At 36.1% G+C, this 25626-nt stretch overlaps 1 protein-coding gene across 1 annotated transcript; it reads left to right on the top strand.

Annotated features, from left to right (window-relative positions):
* The first annotated feature begins 2624 nt into the window (after nt 1-2624).
* LOC125652179 (potassium voltage-gated channel protein Shaw-like) lies at nt 2625-25626 on the top strand. The gene is made up of 6 exons (XM_048881181.2): nt 2625-3020; nt 3118-3453; nt 12622-12852; nt 18998-20152; nt 21960-22145; nt 22778-25626. Exons 2-5 carry the CDS (start codon nt 3166-3168, stop codon nt 22137-22139), a joined length of 1854 nt encoding a protein of 617 aa, XP_048737138.1. The 5' UTR covers nt 2625-3020; nt 3118-3165; the 3' UTR covers nt 22140-22145; nt 22778-25626.

The following is a 25626-nucleotide window of genomic DNA, read 5'->3' as shown; positions in this document are numbered from 1 at the left end:
ACCAACCAAACTTAACTACAATTTGTAATTCGATACGCTAGAGCATAATCTGCATATAATCAATTTCTAAATCGAGACAGGCTACTAAAATTAGTTAATGTTATAGGGATTTCAAAAGCCTCATTCAAAGTCAGCATTTCACAAATTCTATGGACGATATATCAATCTAATTTGTAAATACAACCTGTCATTAGGTCGAAAGCTGACGTGTTATTAAGCCGTTCTTTACATAATGATGTGGACTACGGATTACTCTGTAGATCGGATATCGCACTCACGACGGGTGCGATCGGTCAACAGGGGGATGTTTACTTCTCCAAAACATCTTACTCCACCTCTGATGTTTTCAGGGGTATGTTTGCTCTACTCTCAATTCTGTATTCTTTTTAAGGTGTTTATGAATTTGAACACGGTTCGTTATCTTCACTTTTTCATTGTAAACATATTCTATTGTGAGTGATACTTCTCTCAGTGCTGAGGAAAATGAATATATTTACTCTCTTATTCGCACATTTATTAAACAAAGGGGTCGATTTAATCTTTGATGTAGCAATGTGCATATCAATCTATCATGGATAAAGAAGTAGATATCGTGTCCAATATTGAATATTTCCTTACAAACTCATAGTCAAATTTGATCTTATACATAGTCACCTGCATATTATGAAATGTATGTATTTATGTTATTACCGTGTATATAGGAAGACGGGAGTCTAAGTTTTTAGAACTTGTAACCGACCTCTTTTTATTCAAACCAAAGAGTAGTCAGAAAATATTCTAGGAATTTTTTCCCCTCAAATTAAAAAGCAAGAATACAGCGATATACGACACGAAAGGGTGAAGATAACAAACAGTGATTAATCTCGCAACTCCTATAAAGAATACAAAATTCAGAGTGTGGCAAACGCGGACCTCTGGATACACCAGCGGTGGGATCAGGTGTCTCGAAGCAAGCATCCTTTATCAACCGGTCACACCCGCCTTGTATCTTGCACAGAAAACACTGCGCTGTAAATCTAAGGTTTTTATATAGGGTGGATCTGTAGCTTTTTGGTCCATCTTATTTCCAAGAGGTAGCTACAGTTCTGCAGCTACATGGCATGTCTACACATATAAAGTTAGTACATATAAGGATAAAGGCAAGAGTTAAGATTAATAATTCAAGGTTAGGGTTTGGTTTAGGGTTAGAGTTATTTGGAACATGATTTATAATCCAAAGAATCGGAAATGAAATCGGGTAACTTTCTAGTTCTTCTTCGGGCCTCCGTGGCCGAGTGGTTAGAGCATCGCACTCAAAATCACACGGTCTTTCACCTCTGTCGGCGGGGGTTCGAATCCCGCTCGTGCCGGTAAGTAAGAAAGTTTCCCAGTTAACTTTCGGAAGGTCGGTGGTCTCTTCCCAGGAACATTGTATCTGGGTTCTCTCTTTCACCAATAAAAACTGGGCGCCACCAGATAACTGGAAAATTGTTGAGTGTCGCAGAAAACATCAATCAATCAATCTAGTTCTTCTTAGGTGTAAGAGTTTAGGACTAGGTTTAGAGTTCGGAATAGACCAGGCGATCTTCAATGGCCTTAGACAACATAAACAAATGACTCAATTAATATATAGATTAGAGTTTAGGATAAAATTTTGGAGATCGGATTCGGGATAGGATAAGGGTTATATATACCTGTCGACCATTCAACCTATCTATCTACCTACTTTAAAAGACACTAGAAATCAATTGATTAATTATCATATGGATTAATTGTTACTATATCTAAGTATTCGTGAATATGTAAATTACTTATAATTTCATGAGCTTCCTCATTGGAGCTACTACGTCTCACAATATACATTATATATCAGATAGAGAAATAATTACAAAATTACAAGGAAGCATGCTTATCATAGAATCAATTTGCTCTTGAAATTAAAAGGAAAAAGACTAGTTTTTCTCTCTAACTCTTCCTAAGGACATTCTACTTTTTGAATTATATATAACCGACAATAATCAGCAGTAATATTTCCCTTAGTTCTATCAACTCTTCTTATCCATGTTTAGAAATTTCGCTGTGGTACGCTTCATCTTTCTCAGTAAGGATTTGCTTTGAAAGAGTATATGAATAGAAATCGAAAATCGGAATGGGTTCTTGTTTAACTTCATGTTATCTTCTTTGATCAAATTCTTTCAAGTATTTGTGGACAATTGTATTTCAGAATACTAGTATGCAAATTCTAAAGGTTAAATTGTCTAGGCTGTACCATTATCTCTCGACGGTTTCGTCATTGTATTTCTCCTGTACCGAAAAACCACTATCATGCCGGACAACTTTACTTTGCAATATTCAATCAATATACATGATAAATATTATTGAATGAATGTATCCCCCTGAAACTTGATAACACAAGCATACATTATAGAAATTTTATGTATATTTGATATCATATACTAACCAATTCGATGGTAAATTTATTATTCTTTATTCTAATTTTTTTTACATAAAATATTCTCTTCTCATAAAACTCTAAAATATTACCGATGTAACAGCAGATGATGGTGAGTGAAATATCGATTGACTATCGATTAGGATCCGCTCTCTCTGTAGTAGGTAACACCGCTCTCGCTAAGTGTCGTGTTCCCTGCCATGCAACCATTCCGTCACAGGACACCTCATCGTGGTACACGAAAATAACACCTGATTTCTTTCTAAAATAGGCTCGTGCGGATGGAAACGAAAGTTTGCGAATTAATATTTAATTCGATTCATGTGTGTTATTAATTTTTAGTCCTTCCTAATGCGTGAAGAGATATGAAGAGCTGAGTGCTTGGTGGAATAATTACATTCTCAGGAGACTTGTTTTTATTAACAGATTGTGATGATCAAATATGTGCATTGGTCACCGCTCGTGGTTCTTTTTATCTTCTGAAGTGATAAGACAAAGATTATTGAAGCAGAAAACTCAATTGGAAGAAGAAAAAAATTTCTATCAATATCATTTGTGACTTTAGATCGAATAGATGAAAAGAACGACGGTACGAAGAATCAAGATTTTAAATAATTCATTAATCGATTCTAAGTGTAAAAATTTTACATTCACATTCGTTGTGGTGGTTTGTTTGTATTTTACAGGCAGAACAACCATGATGTCTCGATGACAATCTGGTGACCATTTCCAAAATGGAATATATTAAGAAGATGAAAGAGGAGCGGAAAGACAATGACAAACGGGTGAAATTAAATATTGGAGGCCAATGTTTTGAAACCTGGCTAAGTACTCTGGAGAGAATTCCAGGAACCCGTTTGGCCTTGTTATCTACCCTGAAAGAAGCGGACGAGAGTTATGATGCTGAACACGGGGAATACTTCTTTGACCGGCACCCCGGCGCTTTTATGGCTATTCTTCACTACTATAGAACTGAAGAACTGCATGTAGACCAAAATATTTGTGGAAATATCATTAAAGGGGTTTGTACAAATTCTTATATCTTACTTTGATGTTTTCAGCATTTAGATATTTCCCCTGTATTGTAATGTTAATAGTGATTCGGTGATTCCATTTCTTTAACTGACCAGCAAAAAGACGATTGTATATTGAAATATTTCAACCTGTTTCTGATATTTTTTAGACTTCTCAAAAATGTGAATCACGGCATCCTTGTCCTCTAAAGCATTACAGAAACTATTTACCACAGACTTATACATAAGTCGTATTGAAATGCGATTTTCATTTGCGAAAAGTCGATTTGTTTGCTAGATGAATATTTATCTAACCCAATCAGTTGTATGTTGACTGGAATTCCATTTCATCAATTGCAGATGCTTTGTCTTTTTTTTTTTTTTTATCATACAGAAATGCAGTATACATAAATTGGTCTTTACAGGCTTTTATTCATATACAATACTTAAAAGCATATCTGAATACTCTATCGTTTTCTCATGCTAATGTTTCTTTTTTACATATTGTAATTGACCCGACTGAATGCGATGACATGCTCCAAATAATTATTTCAACCTTTGGATTTTTATACCAGTACCAAAACAACACTTAATATAAGTTATTTAGCGCTGTGATTGTTCCAATGATCTTGCATTTTTTCGGTATCCAGGTTAATGGTAGTAAGTCTAAAATAAATTCACAAACTGTCGTGTCAATGTGCTTGAGGTGGAGGTAGCTATAGACGAGGAAAATTTACCATAATTAATGCAAAATAATCGGATAAATACAAAATTTGGGTACTCTGATTTTTTATAATCGTCATAAAATAAAATTTTAATTTTATCTCGTGTAGTTCGACTTTTTGATAAGATATGGTTTGAGAATCACACAAAATTAGATATATTTATTTGATGGATGGATTGATTGTACATCGTTTAACGTCCTTCTCGGGAATCTTTCTCACTCATATGAAGACATCACCATGGCCGGTGAAGGGCTGCAAAATCCAGGCCTATGATCGGCACTTACAGCCTTTGAGCAGGGAGGGATCTTTATCGTGCTACACCTGTTGTGACCCGGGACCTCAGTTTTTACCGTCTCATCCGAAGGACCGCCCCACTTAGTCGCCTCTTACGACAAGCAAGGGGTACTGATGACTTATTCTAACGATCTCCACGGGTATACACATACTCTAGAATATATATATATATATATATATATATATATATATATAAAACAAATAATTGAAATTGTAAATTTGCTAGAAATCAATTCTTCGTCTGTGTCGAAAAAATTAATCAAATGTATGAATACGAGACAATTTCAAAACATTGTCTAAATTTACGATTTAAACAATTTTCTCTTTAATCATACTAGACATGATTTCATTCTTCATGATATATCGAACAGAAATGAACAATTTAAAGAATATATGTCCGTGGGATAGATAGGAAAGGAGTAAAATGGTATCTTGCAGAATATCATTTTTCAAATCAATACTTCTAAAGATACGTCTTCAATTTGTGTAAGTCAGGTGTTCCGACCACGAGTTACAAGAAATAAATTTGTTTCATCTTTCAGAATAAATCAGGACGTTGTGACACATTTTGACGACATGATAAAAATCTGTATATACCCCTGCAGAAAACGAAAATTCAATAAAGCACGCACCGATCGTGTCGTGGGCGATATGCTTCTATTGCCCGATAGCGGGAATAATAATGGCTATTCATCCTTCACTTTGACAATCTCAAATTGATTTTTTGCATCATTTTGACAACTTAACATTGTTTATTTCCTTCGCTGTGGATAACAAAAGTCCTTATCTGTAAGAGAAAGAACTTATATTCTTGATAATTTTGTCTGGGCCAACAAACCTAGAACATAAAGCGATATGAATTGTCTGCAGCCAAGAGAGCGGTGTCTTAACTGTCATGTTCTGTGTGGTATTTAGTTATTCGTTTGATGAGGCTTTTATAAAGTAATTGCATCTAAGTGACGTCATAGACCTGTACTTTTGCAGTAATGATCATTTATACCTTTAGCAAACTTTGCCGATTGCATGGAATAACTTTAAAAGTTCTGTAGAATATAGGAATTTTAACCATTCGGTTATTGGCAGTGGGGTTCAATTCTAAGTGGAATGTGATTTTCAAAGCTTGACTATATCATGGTATTCTAGGAAACTTTAAAAAGCAAGAAGTCTGGAGAAGGAAATGATTAATTAGTGGAAATCTATTAATTTTTATCGATAATTACTGCCAGCGATAGTTGTATACGTCATCGACAGATTTTAGTGATATGCAAATATTGCGTAAAATGACATGATCAATTTTTGAGGCAAAGAGGACGAATATTTGTGGAATTTCATTATCATTTTGGAGGCTCTGTCTTTATTCTACTCTAAACGAAGACAGTTGTTATTTGACTAAGAATTACAAAAATTCCCAGCCAGGGGTTGCTGACCTTCATTCAAGATCATTCGACAGACTCTTTATCGCACATCCATGACTACTTGTAACTTTCATTCATAAGTACCGGCTTTGATACTGACACTCGCTCAACTTCAACAAGAATAGTTGGTTTTGTCATTGGCTTTTAATTCAGGACCTTCACAAGATGATTTGACGCTTGCATTGCTGACTTTTACTCATCAATTTAACCCTCATAAGTAGATTTGACGCTTTTATCGCTGACCTCATCACTTGAGGTCTGGACCTTCACAAGGAGATTTGATGCTTTTTCTTGCTGACCTTAACTTAGAACTCTCATAAGACGATTTGGCGCTTTTAACGCTGACTTTAACTCATCTGCCGCTTTAATTTGTGACTAAATTCAAGATTTGGCGTTTACATGTATATCACCGACTTTCAGGACAAAATAAATTCTGCCAAGAGATTTGGTGCTTTTGTCACCTTCTCATATCTTCAGCACCAAAAAGATTGGCTCATTTGTCGCTGTCGTAAGCCATACAGCCCTCTTACAAGTAGAGGTTTTAGCGCTTGTCACTTCATACATTCAGGCTGATATACAATGTAGCGCTTTTTACCGACTTACAAAAGACCTCCATCAGGGGATTTAGTAGTGATACTAATAATTGCTTGAGGGCAGTGAGGGTAAAAATTTATGAAATTTAAAAAAAAAAATGTATACCAAGCCGTTCATTGACTAATTGATTAATACTTGTTTAGCTCTGGGTAGATATTTCCCCTCAGGCATTTTTTCGATTAGTTCCGGCATTTTCTCTTGTCGGAAACGGTAACCCGCCACCATGTTTAATTCTAGTGCGCAAGTGCTCGGGGATTTCTTTAAATATGAGTTAAATTTAATGTTTCAATCGAGAATATTGATCATTATTTCATGCATTAGACGCCTTCAATCCGCATACAGTCAATAGTTTCTGATCGAGAAACACCCACAAAATAATGAAAATAGTCATATACTATAAATGGAAAGAGCATTCAATATGTCATGTAGTCTCTTTCAATCCGAAGAAAAATACGGAATTATTTTGAATGATTGTATAGATTTATAACTGCCCTATGGTCATACACAGAATGGAATATGTATTTGGGATTGCAGAAGCAATCATTCATTGTATACTTGTATTAGAACCGTGCGTAATTTGTCGGTAAGTTCAAAAGGGACATATATTTGATGTCAATTTTTTTTTATCAAACACATATCTGTAGAAGGAAGTAGGAAACCTCGATGGCATCAAGGTTGATGGATCAAAGGTCAATATGAATGTAAATTCACAACAAAAATGAAAAACCACTATTGTCAATTAGAGAAATCATACAATCCGTTGTCATGTCGTTGGAACTCTTCAAGAATCCGCATTTTATATCTTTTGCTTTTCCTGTGTTTCCAAATAAAAACAATAGATATATAACCTAGACGAATCAGTATACACAGGCTTGACGGTCAAAATCTCCTATCCCTAGAGCAAAAAGAGTTTCAAAACAGAGTGTGCAATTTACTCATTCTGGTTGCAATGTATTATGGTATTTGCTTCATGACCAGGTATTTTTGTTTCTTTGCATGCAGTTTATGTCCCACAATTTTTGACCGATGCATGGCGCTTACCGTAGTACGTTCGTAGTAGTCAGAGATCTCCATTGTACCAACGTCTGTCGTAAACAAGGGCCCTTCGTTTTTATGGTCATATTCAAAAGACATGTGACTTTCGCTTCTAATGTCGCGTGCTTGTTTTGGTAAAGCAACACTCACTACTTACGTTAAATGTCTTAGATTTGACGCGGCGCATGGATCGCAAATCGAACCCGGGCCTACCGGTTGCAAAGCGAGCGCCTTAAACACTAGGCTTCAAGAAGAGTGTGGATTCGATCCCCGCTCGTATCTTGGCAGCGCCGTATCTAAGACGTAAAATTGGGTAATACCTGTTTGTTTGTTGCAAAAACGCTCACCAGTTAAGGTATTCAATGTGTAATGACCATATTTCATATCTAATAAATGGATGGTGGAATATTTGCAATCATGGTATCATTTTGAAGGGTTCATCAAATAAAAATAACCCACGGTAGGAATTTTCAAAATTTTGTTTACTGCTTGATATATTTCACCTAGAATTTAACATTGAATTATATGGGAAAAGCATCTTTTATTACAATATTTTAAAAACAAATTATATATTCATACTAATCTCTTGGTAGAAAGTTACATACATTTTCTTTTTATGAAAATATGAAATAAAATTAATCATTGACCACACACATTTTTAGAAAATTAGATTTTTCTTATTTTTACAAAGGGCAGACAACTCTTCCAAAAATTCTTAAGTGCAAAAAGGTCAGCTTCTAATCATTTACCAGTCATGTGAATTTCATCTGTTTCACTCTCATCATTATTTAACAATAGAGTTTTATGTTGATCTAAATCCTTCAAAATTGTTCATTATCCTTTCATTATACATGGAATACCTTAAAAGAGAGAGTTACGGGTATTTCGGATGATACCTTACTAACTGTGGTCCTTCGTCACGATAGGTTTGACGCGGTAAAGAACCAATCGAAACCCCTTGCCCTTTATTCTGATTACTTTTTTCCGTAGGTACGAGGGATTCCGATTGGATAAAGTCATAACTCCCTGGGGGCTGACGTCATCCATAATTTGTCATATTTATACTTACAGCTGCATGGTTATATCTCGATATGAGAAAAAAATGGAAGAGACATTAAACAATCTCCTTTTTCCTGTCCTTTTGTTGTACTATCACCATTCCTTAATGAACGAAAACATAATAGAAAACCCTGACAATAAAGAATCACATAGATCAAAGAATAAGAAATTAATTGTATACTATTCTCAATAACTAGTATACAACGTATGGATACACCATCTCTATGTCTGATTGTTAACGAAATGCTACTACAGTAAACTTGGCAGCTGAGTAAAGCTAAGATAACCTTGTAGAACAATAGTCTTTCTATGTGAAATTGTTTTCCGTGTTCGAAATTTTTTTAAATGTCATATTTCACTCTTTGAGGGAAGTAAAACAAAAGTTTACTAATAACTCTTTTGCATTTCTGTCAGTTACTCAAGAATGGAAATATCCAGCAATACAATGTAATTCTGTTTTTGGCATTCTGGAGAAAATTTTTATCTGTATTTGTTTGAATACATGATAACAACATCCCACGACATGTCTGATGATGGTGGCTTTGGGGCATTTGATGCTGGTAATTCCAGTCCTCATTCGGTAAAGTTCGTCTCTTTGTTTGACATTTCCCCGAAAGCTTAGGCTTTTCCCGAGATCTATAAATTTAAAATTGTTAGGAGTTGACGGTAATATCACAACTGGATTATTCAAATTGCACATAAACATTCAATATACATCAATCATTAAGAATCTGAATAATGGATCTATCAGTATTTTATCGCTTTTTCAATGTCAGTGACCCTATGGTCCTCCACAGTTTATTACATGAACTATTCCTTTGTTTTCTTATCGTTCCAACTGCCCTGGCATTGATAAGTAGATACATGTAATCATTTTATGATTATTATGCAAGGGGAAGATAACGAACAGTGATCAATCTCATAACTCCTACAAGCAATACAAAATAGATAGTTGGGCAAACACGGACCCCTGGACACACTAGAGGTGGGATCATGTGCCTAGGAGGAGTAAGCATCCCCTGTTGACCGGTCACATCCGCCGTGAACCCCATATCCTGATCAGGTAAACGGAGTTATCCGCAGTCAAAATCAGTGTGCCAAGAACGGCTATTATAAATTTCTTTTTGCACAACACGTTTTATAAACATTGGCATGGGGGTATTTTTTCCATTTTGCATGTAAATTAAGAATGTACGTATCATTTTGCTTGTTTAGGACCATCTGGACTATGGGTGTAGGTTAGTTCAATTACAGAATAGGTAGTAAGGAAAACACATTGTGTTGCGTCTGCAAGGTAACACACAGTAATTTGAATTGGAAAACAATCAACGAAACAAAAGTGCACAATTTACTAACTAAATTTTCAAAACATTTTAGCTCACCTGAGCTGAAAGCTTGAGCTTTTCTGATCGTCTGTTGTCCGTCTGTAAATTTTCACATTTTCGACTTCTTCTCCAGAACCACTGGACCAATATTGGCCAAAAGCATACTTAGTGGAGGGCTTTCAAAGGGGAGATATTCACAAAAATAGGGTGGGGTCATTTATAAATCTTCTTCTCCAGAACCACTGAGCCAGAAGAACTGAAATTTACATGAAAGCTTCCTGACATAGTGCAGATTCAAGTTTGTTAAAATCATGCCCTCCGGGGATAGGATTGTGCCCACAATAGGGGATCAAAGTTTTACATACCAAAATATAGAGACAATTTTCAAAAATCGTCTTCTCAAGAACCTTTGGGCCAAAGAAGTTTACATTTACATGAAAGCTTCCTGACATAGTGCATATTCAAGTTTGTAAAAATCATGGTCCTTGGCAGTAGGTTGGGGACCACAATAGGGATCAAAGTTTTATATGCGAATATATATTAGGGAAAATCTTAAAGTATGGGCCAAGGTGATTCAGGTGGACAATGTGAGCCACGGGCCTTTTGTATTAATATTCAAGTACATTTGCACCAACGAAATAAAATATCTTAGCATCTTGTCCATTTCAGATCAAAAACAGGATTTTATGCTTACACTATAAAGTACCTTGTATACTCCTCGATCTCATGAATATTTTATTTACAAACCAATACCAGAAATGATTGATCTTTACAACCTGGCTTTTAAGTGTTTATGATTTCAATATTGATGAAAGTTTAATGTTCATTTCCTTCGCTTACAAATGGACGTTTTCATTTCCATCTCGCGCGATAATATTGCAAAATAATACATATCTTTCCCAATGAGTTATTTTAAGAGACATTGTCAAATTGATTATCAATAAAACTATTGGAAACAATTTCCGAAATTTAATGAAGCAATCCTAGTAATAAATTTATATTACGGTCCGTGTGCAAGTGATACATATCTTTTTCTCCATTATTCTGTGAAAAATTAAACCATTTGGTATTGCTTGATTCGCACGAGATTGAGTGATAAGAGGGCTATTAGTGAATGAAAAATTTATACAAGCATAAAATATGATATCGCAATTAAGTGTCATTGTACCTTCAATATGGACACAAATTCTATTTAAGTAGACCATTATTTATTCTACGCAACTAATATGTTTTCAATTCTTAAAAATTACTTCTTTGTTGTATTTAAGAAGTCAGAACTAAATTACTTTATTTTTTCATGTCGAGTGGTGAAGAGATGTTTCACGATGCCAAATTATATATTTCACTCGTCGAATAATATAAAAGCAAAACTCAAGAATTAGAACAAAGACTTCAGAAACAGATCTAAATATTGATACATATGCATATACCCGTTTTCGGCAAAACTATCTGTCTATAAGAAAGCTTGATATTCAGAGTACTTTTAAAACTCGGGTGACCTATTGCAATTGGTTGTCGTTCGTCGTCGTGCCTTTCACAATAGAACATTTTTAACTTCTTGATAACTACCAGTCCAATTCTTTTCAGATTTGGTATGAAGCATCTTTGGGACAAGGGGGACATAAATTGTAAACTTCATTATTCCCGCACCCCTTGGACCCTAGGGGTGGGGCCAAAACTGGCCAAAATTGACACCTTTTCAAAAATATTCTCAAGAACCACACACGTGAAAGAAAAACTAAATTCATAGTAACGTAGAGCAGGAAGGCCTCTACCAAAATTTTAGATTTCATGATCCCCGGGGTAGGGGGTTCTGACCCCAGGGTGGGGCCAAACTTGGTATATAGTGTTTATGTGTAAAACACTTCAATCGCATCTTCTTTAGTGCTATTAATATTAAATTGATATTAAGAAAGAGCAGGTAGTCCTTTACTAAAATTGTAAATTTGATGATTCCAGGGGTAGGGGTTTTGGTATCAGGGTGGGGCCAAAATGGTCAGTTATTGAATGTGTGAACAAACGTAATTTTTAACTTTTACTTGATAGCTATCATTCCTATTCTTTTCAAATTTGGTATGAAGCATCTTTGGAACACGGGGGACATGAATTGTAAATTGTACATACATGTATATAGTGTTTATGTGTAAAACACCTAAATAACATCTTTTTTAGTGTTATTGATACTAAATTGAAACTAAATGGATATTTAGAAAGAGCAGGTAGTCCTTTACCAAAATTTTAAATTTGATGAACCCATGGGTAAGGGTTCTGACCCCAGTGTGGGGCCAAACTTAATATATAGTATTTATGTGTAAGTTTGCTGATACTGTATAAAATCTAAATGCATACTTCGGAATAGCAGAAAAGGATGTACAAAAACTGGTGAATTTTTTACTCTAGGATGCGTCCAAATTAGTCATATCTTTTAATGTTTTAATGTTAATACACCTATTATATTATGCAAAGCCCTTCAACAGTGTATGCACGTTTGAGGGTATTGAAGTTTTAAGACCATAACTTGTTTGAATATTAGAATTTAGCTTAGATATTGAGAACAGGATTTTTTTTCTAGATTTCATAGCCATCGGGAGTAGTGATATTTTCACTAGTACTCAGGTGACCGATAAGGCCTGTGGGCCTCTTGTTTAAAAAAAAACTCCGCAGGTTCGTATGAAATGGATAAGTAGTGTAAGCTAACCATATTTTAAAAACATTTTTCTTCGCATTCAGGAACTGGAATATTGGGGACTCACGGAGCTTGACATTGAACCATGTTGCTGGGGACAATATAGCAAATTCAAAGACCACAAAGAAACGTTGGCGGCGCTGGATGACAATTTTACGTCACAGATCGACGCTGAGATGACGGCTTGGGACAATGACAAACCGTCCAGTCTTAGCAGGTTCAAACACAACATGTGGTTGTTTCTGGAAGAACCAGGGTCGTCTAGACTAGCAAAGGTAAAGCAACAACAATTTGGCAAAAGTAAACACTTTGTTGCCCTTGTTTACTTCCAACTTATCTGAACCATTCCTGCTATCATCTTCATTAATTTTTCACATGGTCGACTTCCGTCATAAAGTTGACACAAAACATTCTTGGATGAACAGATAGATTAATTATTTATTTTGAATCCCATCCGTTGAGAATCTTTCATTCATATTGCCAAGTCACCAGTTGTAGGATTTAGACCTATGCTTAGCGATTACGGCTGTAAGCAGTGAGGGCTCTTTGACGTGACAACGCCTGCCGCGACATGGGTCCTCCGTTTTAAGGTCATATCCGGAAACACCCGTGATTCTCACTTCTAAAATCCGAGTGTTTGGCGAAGGAGCAATCACTACCTATGTTAACGTCTTAAGTTTGACGCAGCCATGGCACGAGTATGGCTCGAACTCACGACCTCCCGGTTACGAAATAACAGAATATATAACCCCCCAAAAATAAAGGACCCCTAGCGCAAACATCCGTGCATCAAAAGGACCCCATTGGAAATAAGCTTTCGAGCTTAATAGGTTATCCTTGGTATCTTATGTATGTATGTTTGTATGTATGTATATACCGAATAAACATTTATTTATTTATTAACGAAGCGAATACCCTGCTACTCAGCACAGAGCCAGAGGTTTCAACTTTTACATAGGGACATACAGGAAAAACCCTACATAAACTTCTCAAGAACCACAAAGATAGCATTTGTCAAATACTCAGTATCCTCATGTGGTGTATAGACTGTGACACCTGAGGGGGGGGGGGGGGGGGTGTTCAGAGTGTGATTGGTTGGTTTTACACTTTAACGTCCCTCTCGAACATTTTTCACTCATATAGAGACGTCTCTATTGCCGATGAAGGGCTGCAAAATTTAGGCCTATACTCAGCACTCACGGCCTTTGAGCAGGAAGGGGGCTTAATCGTGTCACACCTGCTGTGACAAGGGAGCCTCGGGTTTTGCGGTCTCATCCGAAGGACCGCCCCTTTTAGTCGGCTCTTACGACAGGCAAGCGGTACTGAGGACCTATTCTAACCTGGATTCCCACGGCAAAGGTCGTGGTATGGGTTGGCGCGTTAAAGAAACCTCACTGCTATGACCATTGGTCTGAATTTGTGGTACTTCACCTATAACCGTTGACATCTCAATATAAGTGAAAAATTCTCAAGCAATTAAACAACCAACGAACTACAAAATAACAGATAAATCAGTGTAAGCAACTTCAATATATGTGGAGTACACTGTAGAATCAAATCATGACTCGGGGCCTATTGTTATGTATTATCTTCCCACAAATCTTTTATTCTAAAATGATATTTAATTTAGGAATTTGGTAAGCAAAGGATAATTATTAAGTCGAATGAAACAAGCTTTATAACTCTTGGGATTAGTCCCATATATTTCTTCTGCAGGTAAATATTTGAATATTTAAATTTTTCAACCTATACGGCCAATAGTCTTCAACTATCTGTACCTCAGTATCGCGCTGCATGTTTGTACCCCCCCCCCCCCCCCCCCCCCTTAACGAAAAGCTTAAAGCAATATACAAACCCAAAGGAAAGTAATAATTAACACCCTAAATTTAGAATTTTTAGAGATCAAAATGCCCACAACAAGCTGGAAATCTGTACCTTCTCCGAAATATATAAGTTAATTATTCTTATCACTCCTGAAAAATCCTGGTTACAGTTCTGGAAACGTTTTCTACTATTTTATGTCAACTCAGATTTATACTCGGTATAATGATATGCCCTTTCACTGGCAAATTCATTGTCCCCATCAACAGCAATTATTTTTCTTAAAGGGAAATGGTCGCTGTATCATGGGACGATAAACTTGCCATTGCCCTAATACTATATCTACCAATATTCAATACAAAATGACCTTGCCAGTTGCAAATAAAGTTGACCTTGTGAATATGTGAAATAAAAAATTAACAACGATTTATATCCAGCTTTCTTTTAGTCCTTCCGCATACCAAATACAAAGCCCCAGCTATTGACATAACGGCAGCACTTAATCAGGTAGTTTTTATTTGGTCGATTTCAAAATGAATTAACGGGGTTTATTTGTTTTTAATTATCTTCAATGTGGCTTTCAAAATAAATCACGAATTCTATGAGGTAAAATATCGGCTAATTACGCAAAGTTAGTTCCGTGACTGGGCTTATAGAAATTATTGGGTGCCTTGGGGTTAATAATGAATTCGTTCGTTTGCAATCCAACTTGTAGATCTTCCTTTTCATTTCCCAAATATAAAGCAAAATATCAAAAGTTTTTTAGTTACTTATCTACCGGGATTGTGAGGTGTTTATAATCACTCTTAGATTAGCTTTGACGTTAGACCTGATAATTTAATCATTAACACCCACAGTCTGATTTCACTGATCGCAAAACCACCAATTCTAGGTCGAAACAAATAATACAATCCTCACCAGATCGGTAATAAAACGTTTAAGGCCTACATGTATGAAATACCGCCTACACCGAATAATCTGTACCGAATTCAAAGTAGGATCTTTTTAACTTACATGTATCGAAAAATGGTGGGTTGGTTGCTGGTATATATATTGTTTAACGTTTCTCTCGAGAATTTTTCACTCGTATGGAAACGTCACCATTGCCGATGAAGGGCTGCAAAATTTAGGCCCATGCTCGGCGCTTACGGCCTATAAGCAGGGAGGGAGGGCCTCGGTTTTTGCGATCTTATCCGAAGGACCGCCCCATTTAGTCGCCTCTTACGACAAGCAAGGGGTACTGAGGACCAATTCTAACCCGGATCTACACAGACTACTTGGTGGTCCTCATAAACAGATACGTTACATACGATACTGTGGACTGGTCGCGGTAACTCCGTTCGTATATCACCGGGAGGTCGTGAGTCTGAGCTCCGCTCGTGCCATAGCCGCGTCAAACAAGAGTAGCGATTGCTCCTTCACTAAACGCTGGGCTTCACGGGCCTTTCGGATATGACCTTGAAAACGGAGGCTCCTGTCTCGGCAGGCGTTGTCACGTTTAAGATCTCTCACTATTAAGGACCTGAGCGCTAAGCATAGGTCTAAATTTGTGGTACTTCACCTACAACTGATGACGTCTCAGTATGAGAGAAAAATTCTTGACGGGTAAACAGTCAACAATACTGCGCATCAAATAATCCACTGGACGATGTAATGAAACTTTGCGTAACGCCCTCTGACATAGATTAACGCATGGATATGTCGAATAATCCAACATGCAATTAAAAAGAGCGCAGAACTACAGGTTTATCGAACACATATTGGTTGATAATGCCACGCTTCGTTAAAAAAAATGCGATTCTGTGAGCGAATTTTCGCGCCAATGAGGTCCAGTTTTCACTAATATAAGCTCAATAGCTCGTTTATTATGCCTACACTATATTTCTGTTGTCTTATGTTGATAATCTCTTCATTTTCTCATCAAGTCAGGAACTGAAGCATTATTGGTATTGATATTAATGTGCGTAATTTTCAGAGTTACGCATTTTCGTCCAACTGCATCGATCAGTGCTAGTGTAGTAAATATTTCAAATCGTGAATAATATACTGGTCCTTAATTGAAAATCAGGGTCGAAATAATACAGGAATCAATTTATACTTATTGGGTGAAATCTGGAAACCGGCTTCCAAAGGCTAGTTGTATATTTGACGCGCCAGCGTATCAATCGTGGTCAATGTTTCCCTAGAAAATTTTGCATTGGTAATAAACACTCAAATGAACTAGAATTTCTTAACTTTTTAGCTTTTACGGATATATAGCTAACGCGAATATCGAGCCCAATCAAGATTTAGAGTTCGATTGATTGATTGAATATTGTTTAATGTCCCTCTCGAGAATATTTCTCTCATATGGAGACTGCCGGTGAAGGGCTGCAAAATTTAGGCCTATGCTCGGCGCTTATGGCATTTGAGCAGGGAGGGATCTTTATCGTGCCATATCGGCTGTTTCACGGGACCTCGGTTTTTGCGGTCTCATCCGAAGGACCGCCCCATTTAGTCGCCTCTTACGACAAGCAATGGGTACTGAGGACCTATTCTAACTCGGATTTGAGGAATGTTTCAAGCACTAAGCTTTTCTTTTCAAAGTCAACAAACTAATGACGCTTTATATCTTTTAAAAAGTATATATATTGCCCTAAACTATTCATATTTATATGAGAAATCACTATTTTAGGTGCGAGGTTACAACACAAAGTGGTTTCCACTATTATAACAAATAATTATTAGTTAGATAAATAAGAGTTCCTCCCCGGCGTCTTATATCAATCAGCCGTCAGACTTTTATCAATTGTTATGTACATATATCATCCTCAAATATTGTCAGTATATCTATTTTCAATATATTTACGTAAACTCTCACCTCGGCCCACCTGAAGCCAGAGCCCCCCACCCCCTCTACATTACAATTTCTCAAAATGCCTTATCAAATCGAAACCATTCATATAAGACCCTGGTACTTGATATATTCGGAAAGTGTTATAAAAATTTATGATAAACTGGCCAGTATTTGCACTATATGAAAATGGGTTTAAATATATACATTGACCTACAATTTGTTAGAATAAATCCATGTTACAATGTAACCCACTGGCTAGGAGCATGGACCCCCCCCCCCCCCCCCCCCCCCCGGGGATCCGAGCTAGAATAGGTTCTCAGTACCCCTTGCTTGTCGTAAGAGGCGATTAAAAGGGGCGGTCATTGGGATGTGACCGCCAAAACTGAGGCCCCGTGTCACAGCAGATGATCCTTTCCTTCTCAAAGACCGTAAGCGCCGAGCATAGGCCTAAATTTTGCCGCCCTCCACCGGTAATAGTGACTTCTCCATCTGAATGAAAATTATCAAGGGGGACGTTAAACAATATACAACCAACCTCCCTCCCCCACTTTATTTTTTTCTGATCTGGGATCAAATTTTTTTTTTTTTTTACTTATGTTTTGTAAATATACATACATTGTAAATGTTATTTTCGTCTCTGTTACGTATTAGTAAAAACATCGTTACATTGTATCAGTGGTAATATTCTTATATACGCTTATTTTACTAATACGTAGCGGACTCGAAAAATACATTTTTAGACGATCTTAATGTAATTTACAAATCATAAATTAAAAAAAGTGTGTAGATAAAATAAGGTTAGAAAAGGGGGTGCATGATCCATGCCCCAAGTGCATGTGTATATCTCAAACTACCCCTATTGGGAACCCACCACGTACGACTTCTGGGGAACTACATGTATGAAACCCGATGCTAACGATTAACATTTTCTTCGAAAAAATTGTGACGAGCGGGTGAGCCAAATACAACTAGCCCTTCAAAAGCTTACAAAACGATAGCTGCATGGTACGCCGTCTTTGTTTACTCTACAATGCACATCGTCATAATGGCTGACTTCCTTTTAATATAGATATCAGCAATATTTGTCTATTCGTTTCAAAAATCATCGCCTAGCTCAGTAGGTTAGCACGTCGACTATTGAGCTGTAGATCCCGGGTTAAAGTCCAGCAGGGGTTTTAATTTTTTTCCCCCAGATTGGTTTCTACTAAACCTGCATTTTTAGACTAAATTGTTTCAAAATATTGTTATACATATCCGCCACTTTTCATAAATATCAAATGTCTCTGGTGTAGCATACATGTACCTCCTTAAAACGTGCAATAACATTAACTTGTCTGGAACGTTTCGGTACCGTTGCTACCTAATGAACTGTACATGTATGTACACAAAAATAATTCTACATACTGCATATTCAAGTATTGGTTTTAAAAAGACAAGATACTATGGAAAAGAAACCTACTAAATAAATGTTGACTTTGTGACCATCGCGTTTATCACATTGTATATTCACTAAAGAGGTAATTTGTATGGGAGCGATCTTTGAATGAGACCTGGATTACAAACAAGGAGAGATTGTGGAGTTTGGTGGAAGTTTGCGGGTTGTGGACGTTCTTTTCTGAAGATATATATGTAGTTTACGAGCACAAAACGAGTGTAAAACACGTATTATATGTTATATCAAATTGTAAATACTTATCAATATACATGTAGATCTAAGCTGTAAACATGACAGTCAATACCTCCGTTGCTTTCTTTCATTTCAGGCGTATGCTGTGATTTCCATGTTCTTTGTTTGTTTGTCAATAGCAGTATTTTGTCTGGAGACTTATGAAAAATTTCGTGTTCCAATAAATGACAAAGTGAAACCCATCAACAAAACGGGACTATACCTGAAAGAATCGGCCACAGGGGATTTCTGTGTACACACAAATGTAGAACTCAAATACGAATTTTCCGACACCCAACCTCATATCGTCATGCAAATTATGGATTACATCTGCGCCGCATATTTCACGACGGAGTATTCTATCAGGTTTTTCTTTGCGCCGAAGAAGTTGAAATTCATTCGACAACCTCTGAATATCATCGATATATTTTGTCTCATTCCTCATCTCATTGCAATCATCTTGGTTACTATTAACCCTAACGACAGCACCAGCCAGCTCTTTAAATCCATGCTGGCCCTGCGAACTGTGCGAATCCTAAGAGTGTTTAAGCTGATGAAGCACTACAGTGCTTTCAATATTCTTGTGTACACTATAAAAGTTAGCATTAAGGAGCTTATGTTGATGATCATATTTCTGTTGACAGGAGTGCTGATATTTGCGAGTGTTATCTTCTACGTGGAGAGTGAAAATTTCGAAAATATCCCTATTGGAATTTGGTGGGCATTAGTCACTATGACTACCGTTGGCTATGGAGACAAAGTGCCGAAATCGGAAGCGGGGTACATAATTGGTTGTATGTGTGTAATTTGCGGTGTCTTGACGGTAGCATTTACAGTTCCGATAGTCGTGAACAATTTCGCACTTTATTACGCACACGCTCAGTCGAGAATTAAATTACCTGCCCATAAACGCAAAGAACTTAAAAGAAAACTATATGCAAAAAATAAAAAGTCATTAGACCTTGTCAATAAGTGGAAGAATGCTCGTAAAAAGGAACCCACTGAGTTCACGGAAATGAATGCAATTAAGAGTCCAAGAGCGCCGCCTTGCGGAGAAGAGTCTCCAGGAGACAAGACATCTAACTCCAGTGCGGTGAATACAGCCTACTTTCACTTTAGTAGTACAAAACCAAACTCTATACCAACAGACGCTAGTAAGAATACCAGAGTGGTCACTATATCAGACGGCGTCAACACAGCAAGTCCGCCATTATCCATTACTCCAATTGAGACAGATTTATCAGAGATGGAGGTACACTATTCTAAATTCCTTATGATATGTTTGCTAGATCAGAATATGATATATTGCAAAAAAAATTACCAGATGTCAATGAGAATGTAATGATCTTCGTTTTTCTGGATTGGAGACAGGTGATAAAACTTCTATTTGAAGCAACTCTTGTTAATATGTTTCCTTAACTCACACAAGATGTGAGAAGGTCATGGGAACTGTGGCTAGAAAAGAACTTCTATTCACTCAATATCGATGCAAATATGTCGTGAAAGTATTGAAATGTTTTATTTAAATAAAATGATTAGAGTCAGTGCTGTTTAACATAATCATACATTGGTATATATCACACACTATTCATATACATGTTTTACAATATTGACAATTTCAGTATACATTCGATATATAGGGCATGACAGCTATATGTTCTAGTAGCTGTATGATAAAGTATATGAAATTGACGATCAATTTCCCACTTATTGTACCGGAAGAATGTTGAAAGCAACATCAAAGATATAAAGTCATTCAGCATCAACTATTGACATTTCACCGCGGATATAACACACTCATGAAGCGTTATTCTAACTGATACTGCCTCAGAATCAGACGTTTCCCATGATGAAAAGTGCTTAATGATTGTTATTTTAAAAGAAATTAGTTATTTTCAGACATTGATATGGTTATTTTTAGCGTACATCTTCAAAGTATCTGATATGACAAATAATTTTAGTAACACGTAAATATGTTTTGCTTAATTTCGGGGCTATTTCAATCTTTTTTTTAACTATACATTTGATAGTTTACTATTTAACAAATTGCAGTGATTAAAAATGCTTCGATGAAATGTATATATTGGAATAAACAATTTTAAAAGTATGTAAATAAGCACTTTAATTCAAACCTTTTTGATGCAACACATTTGACAACTGTTGTCATTATATATTAATGTCAGTAATACCACATTAACGATTCTGCTGAAGGCGGTCGAGACTAATTGATATCGAATTACAAGGAAACCTTATTCCACATAATTCATTTTTGCTCTTTACTCTGTTTCAATCTCTATCAAAGCCCTCCATTATTACCAATTCTCTAATCACATCAATTTGTAGAACCTCTATTCATTAAAAAGTAAAAACTTGTCACTGAATACTTGTAATTTGACAAGAGGCCATATGCAAATACAGGTCCAATCAATTTTTACCATAGCTACCTCTTAGTGCATATCGATATATCGCTAATAAAACCTCAGAAAAAGAAGGAAAGATATCAAAGCCTTTTGTCCACGTTATCGACCCATTTCAATCAGCTCTTCAAAATAAAGCACGAAACAATGGAGGCATGCAAGACCTACATCCGTTCGGGTAGCGACCTTGTAAGGCACCGTATCACATTCGTCTTCTACTTTAGCATGTTATAAATATAATGGTCCATCAATCAGTTTATTATGAAGGTTAATTATTGGTGGACTTAAGCACAGTTAATGCAATAGACTTAAGTGAAATGTTATGCAACCTTTCATAGTGAACAATGCGAGTCGTCATCGGGGTAATTTTACAACACATACTCTGCTATGGCGGTAAAGAATACGATGCCTAATGATAGAAACCTTCTAAGATGCCTAAAATGTGTCTTTATCAGCAAACAAAGCATGAAAAATTTATATTCTTGCAATCAAAAGCTTGTTAAAACCGCCCAAAAGTGTAATGCAAAACTTAAGCATACATAATACAGCCTTAAAACTTCATGTACGTTTGCTGAAATATGCTGTAAAAATCACGTGATTTGTATTACATGTAAATACAAATTTATGTATTTTCTTTTCTAGCAACATAAGATAGAAACGGCAAATTTATTGAATAACCTTAAACAAAAAGATGAAAAGATTAAAGAGGAGAGGAAAAGACAATTGGGCATGCTCAACGAGAAAAGGGAGCGATTACAGAACGCTGGGAAGACACCGCGGACAACGCCTGCTCCTGCCGCGGCTTCTAAGCGGAAGTCGTGACAAAAAGTGAGAATAAGGTTTCATAAGTGTTTTTTAAAATAGTTTTTGTAATTTTTTCGCATTTGATAGTTGTAATATCATACAATTATTGTCAATTTTAGGCCAATGCGATGCTTTATGTACCCTCGAAATACAATAAGGACGTCGCCAGGTGATTTAGCTACCCTCAAATTTCAATATTCTCCGAGCAAGGGTAGCTAGGTGAATATATTGTCCTTCAATGGTACATGAAGATACATCATTGTATTGACCGAGAAACTGTCAATAAATGTTTTATTATATGATTGAATTACGGCTTACAAAACGATATTCGGTCTGCCATCTTTGATTGCAGCTAGAGTGCAATTCCTATTCAAAAGTGAAAAGAAACGCGAGTTTTCATTGGACGACCAAGACCCGATAATCAATCAGCCCAATCAATTTTGCAATCCCCAAGTTATTTCTGTCCAATGTTGGAAAAATAAAATATATTTTAACCTCGAAGAAATGAGGAGGTAAATAGTGTAAATCCATGTTCTGTATTTTGTTGGATTAGAGCTAATCAGAAAGCTCAGAATTCAATCATATAATATAAATCTTTAAGATTTTTATGAGATTTTCAAACATAAATACACTTCCAATTGAATTGTATTTTACAGAGAGCGAATGTTGTTAATTTACTACAAAGGCTGTGCACAAGCGGAAAACTGCTGCTATATTTTTGAAAATATTGCTTGTATGAAGAGCTAGCGAACAGAATTCATGAGTCGCATAGATGGACACGTCTAGTAATTCGGTATTGCACGATTGAAAGTCATACCAAGGAAAAGTGTCCGTCTCTTTTATTTTTATATCTATAGACACATGTAAATATCGTAGAATATACAATTTGTTGCTTGCTTGTTAATTATTGTCTGCGATGAAATGGCTTACATCGATGCAATGCTAAAACAGTTCATTCTAAGAATATTCACTATATGTTACAAATGATAGTATATATACAATTCACTTATATGTACAGTGATGATGTGCCAGACACATCAAGCACTAAATCAACGTTCTATTGAGCGTTATTTGTAAAGATACATGTTTCTTTGCTTATGATATGCACCTAATTCTAAAGTCTCCCAAACAAGGTTTTCTTATCATTCCTCTTCTTTAGTGCTGAATTTGTCCGTACGAATGATTCAATAGCTCCAATTGAAACTTTGTGGGCTGATAGGAGGTCACGAAGAGAGGTGCAATCAATCAAAATGGCTGTCAGAAACGTCGAAAGTCAAGGCAATCGGATTACATCCAAATTTTATGTCTATTTCCATCATAAAATGTTTTGCACCACCATTTTCAAAATGCCCGCCATATACAGAAATTTTCAAAGTGTTAAAATATATACGACATGTGGGTTTACATGTAGGGGTCAATGGAGGGCCTACGGTTCATTTCTAACATTTCAAAATAGCTGGCAAAAATCAAGCTTGTCAGATTGCAACCACATTTAGTTTCTAGGGTTAAATGAGGATCCCGAGTCCATTTCTGGCATAAATGTTTTGACCTGGGTCAATTTCTGCGAGGGGGGAGGGGGGTGGCATTTGTGTTAGTTTCCCAGTACAGCTATAGCATGTTAGTCTTCTTTCTCGCGTCTGAAATGTTCACTGCGATTCCCCGTAACCCTTTGAAATGTTTTTGTTTTAGGTTGAAGGGGCTTAGAGTATATTTGGGTGGGGTCTAACAAAGAAATGTATGGGGGAATATTATTTCCAAAATTCAACAGATATAATTCGTCATATGTGATAGAGCCCTGGGGTCTTCGGAATTGAGAAGAAAATGACAAGACCTACAAACTAACATCAAAGTCAAGGGACTCCAGTGACCAATGGCCATTAACATAAAGCTGATATAACTTTATAACAAGGACTACTGGCGACTTGAAATCTTCAGAAATGATAAGACGATGATGGTACCTACAAACTTGTATCAAGGTTAAGTGACTCCAGTGACCTTGATCTCTGGCCTTGGAACATGATCAGAACCAGGTCTGATAGAGACTTAAAAATCTTCAGAAAGGATGATGGGATCTACATATTAATTCAAGGACAAGTAAATCCAGTACCCTTGACCCCTGACCTTGAACATAACACTGGTATAACCTTAGAATCGGAATTAATAAGAGATATGGGATCTTCAATTAGTGACCTTGATCTTAAAGTATTGTATAACTTTCGAAGCGGGACTAACATAGTCATGGGATCATCAGAAAGTATGTTGGGATTTATAGGATCAAGTGACGCCAATTTTGAATATTTTCGAAATCAAGGTTTTTGTGATCTAGATTTTTAAATGACATGGATTTTGTGCAAATGCGTTATTAATGTGAGGGGAAATAGTTCTCGGAGAAAGGCTACTTTTATACAACTAGTACTTGGTTTGGGAGACTTTATAATCGGCAGATTATAATCATACCGTGTTTCTTGTCATGTTGTACATATTGTACATGTAAAGGACATGAATATCGACAATGTCTAATAAAAGATGAAATGGTAGAAATAGATGCATACTTAACATGTATTTGTAAAGGGAAATGTTATACTCCTAACTTAATGAAGTGAATGAAGGCTGTAAAACATTTGCCGTGAGATATATATTTTGACATCTTTCTGTACTTAAGATTGTGTTGTGAGGTTATTCTTTCCGAACTACAGCAATAAATAGGAACCCATTTAGTATTTCTCTTGTAAACTTAAACATTACTACTTAAAGGTGACGAAAATAGCGGTTCTCTAACATCAGGTATTTAGAATGGCACCACTCCCGTTCAAAGTACAGTAAATGTTTACTACAGACAAACAATGTACAATGATAACAATTAAATTCAACATGTACGTGTATGTTGAATAAATTAAGCTGAGGTTATACGAAGGGGCTGTTAATACATGTATTTGACTTTCGATGACTTTTCATTCCTATTATATCAAAACATATACAAAGGTGATTGAACGATTTTCAATGAAATAAAATCAAGTTAATACATTTATTATGAAAATATTTATAATTTGCGTTGCTTTTGTTTATCAAAGACTTGCGCTAAAAAAAATTACTTCATTTAGTATTCAGATTTTATACGATTTTGAGTTGTACATATTGTTCCTTTGAAAGAAAGCATTTATTATTAAGCTATGGCAATGTTTCTTGAGCAAATATTTTGGTAAATTCTGCATTGTGTTCATTTCATTTGAACATCCTTTCAAGAAATCAAAACATCAATAACTTTATTATGTAAACTTGTTAACAACGTTTACTCAAGAAACTATTGAATCATTGATGAATTCGAGCACGTATGTTGTTTTTTTTCCCCGAAGAACGTGCCCGATGTTCGATTACTTGGTATCACATTAAACTAATGTCATCTCATACTCATTTGTAATAAAATTGCCATTCCATTTCAGTCATTTGCGTCAATTGTTTTCATTTTCCTTGACTTGTAATGTTACACAATAAAAAAGAGAACGAA

Source organism: Ostrea edulis, chromosome 5, assembly GCF_947568905.1.
Source record: "Ostrea edulis chromosome 5, xbOstEdul1.1, whole genome shotgun sequence".
Taxonomy (NCBI): Eukaryota; Metazoa; Mollusca; class Bivalvia; order Ostreida; family Ostreidae; genus Ostrea; species Ostrea edulis.
The sequence above is the reverse complement of the archived record's forward strand: the minus strand, read 5'-3'. Positions and strand labels throughout refer to the sequence as shown.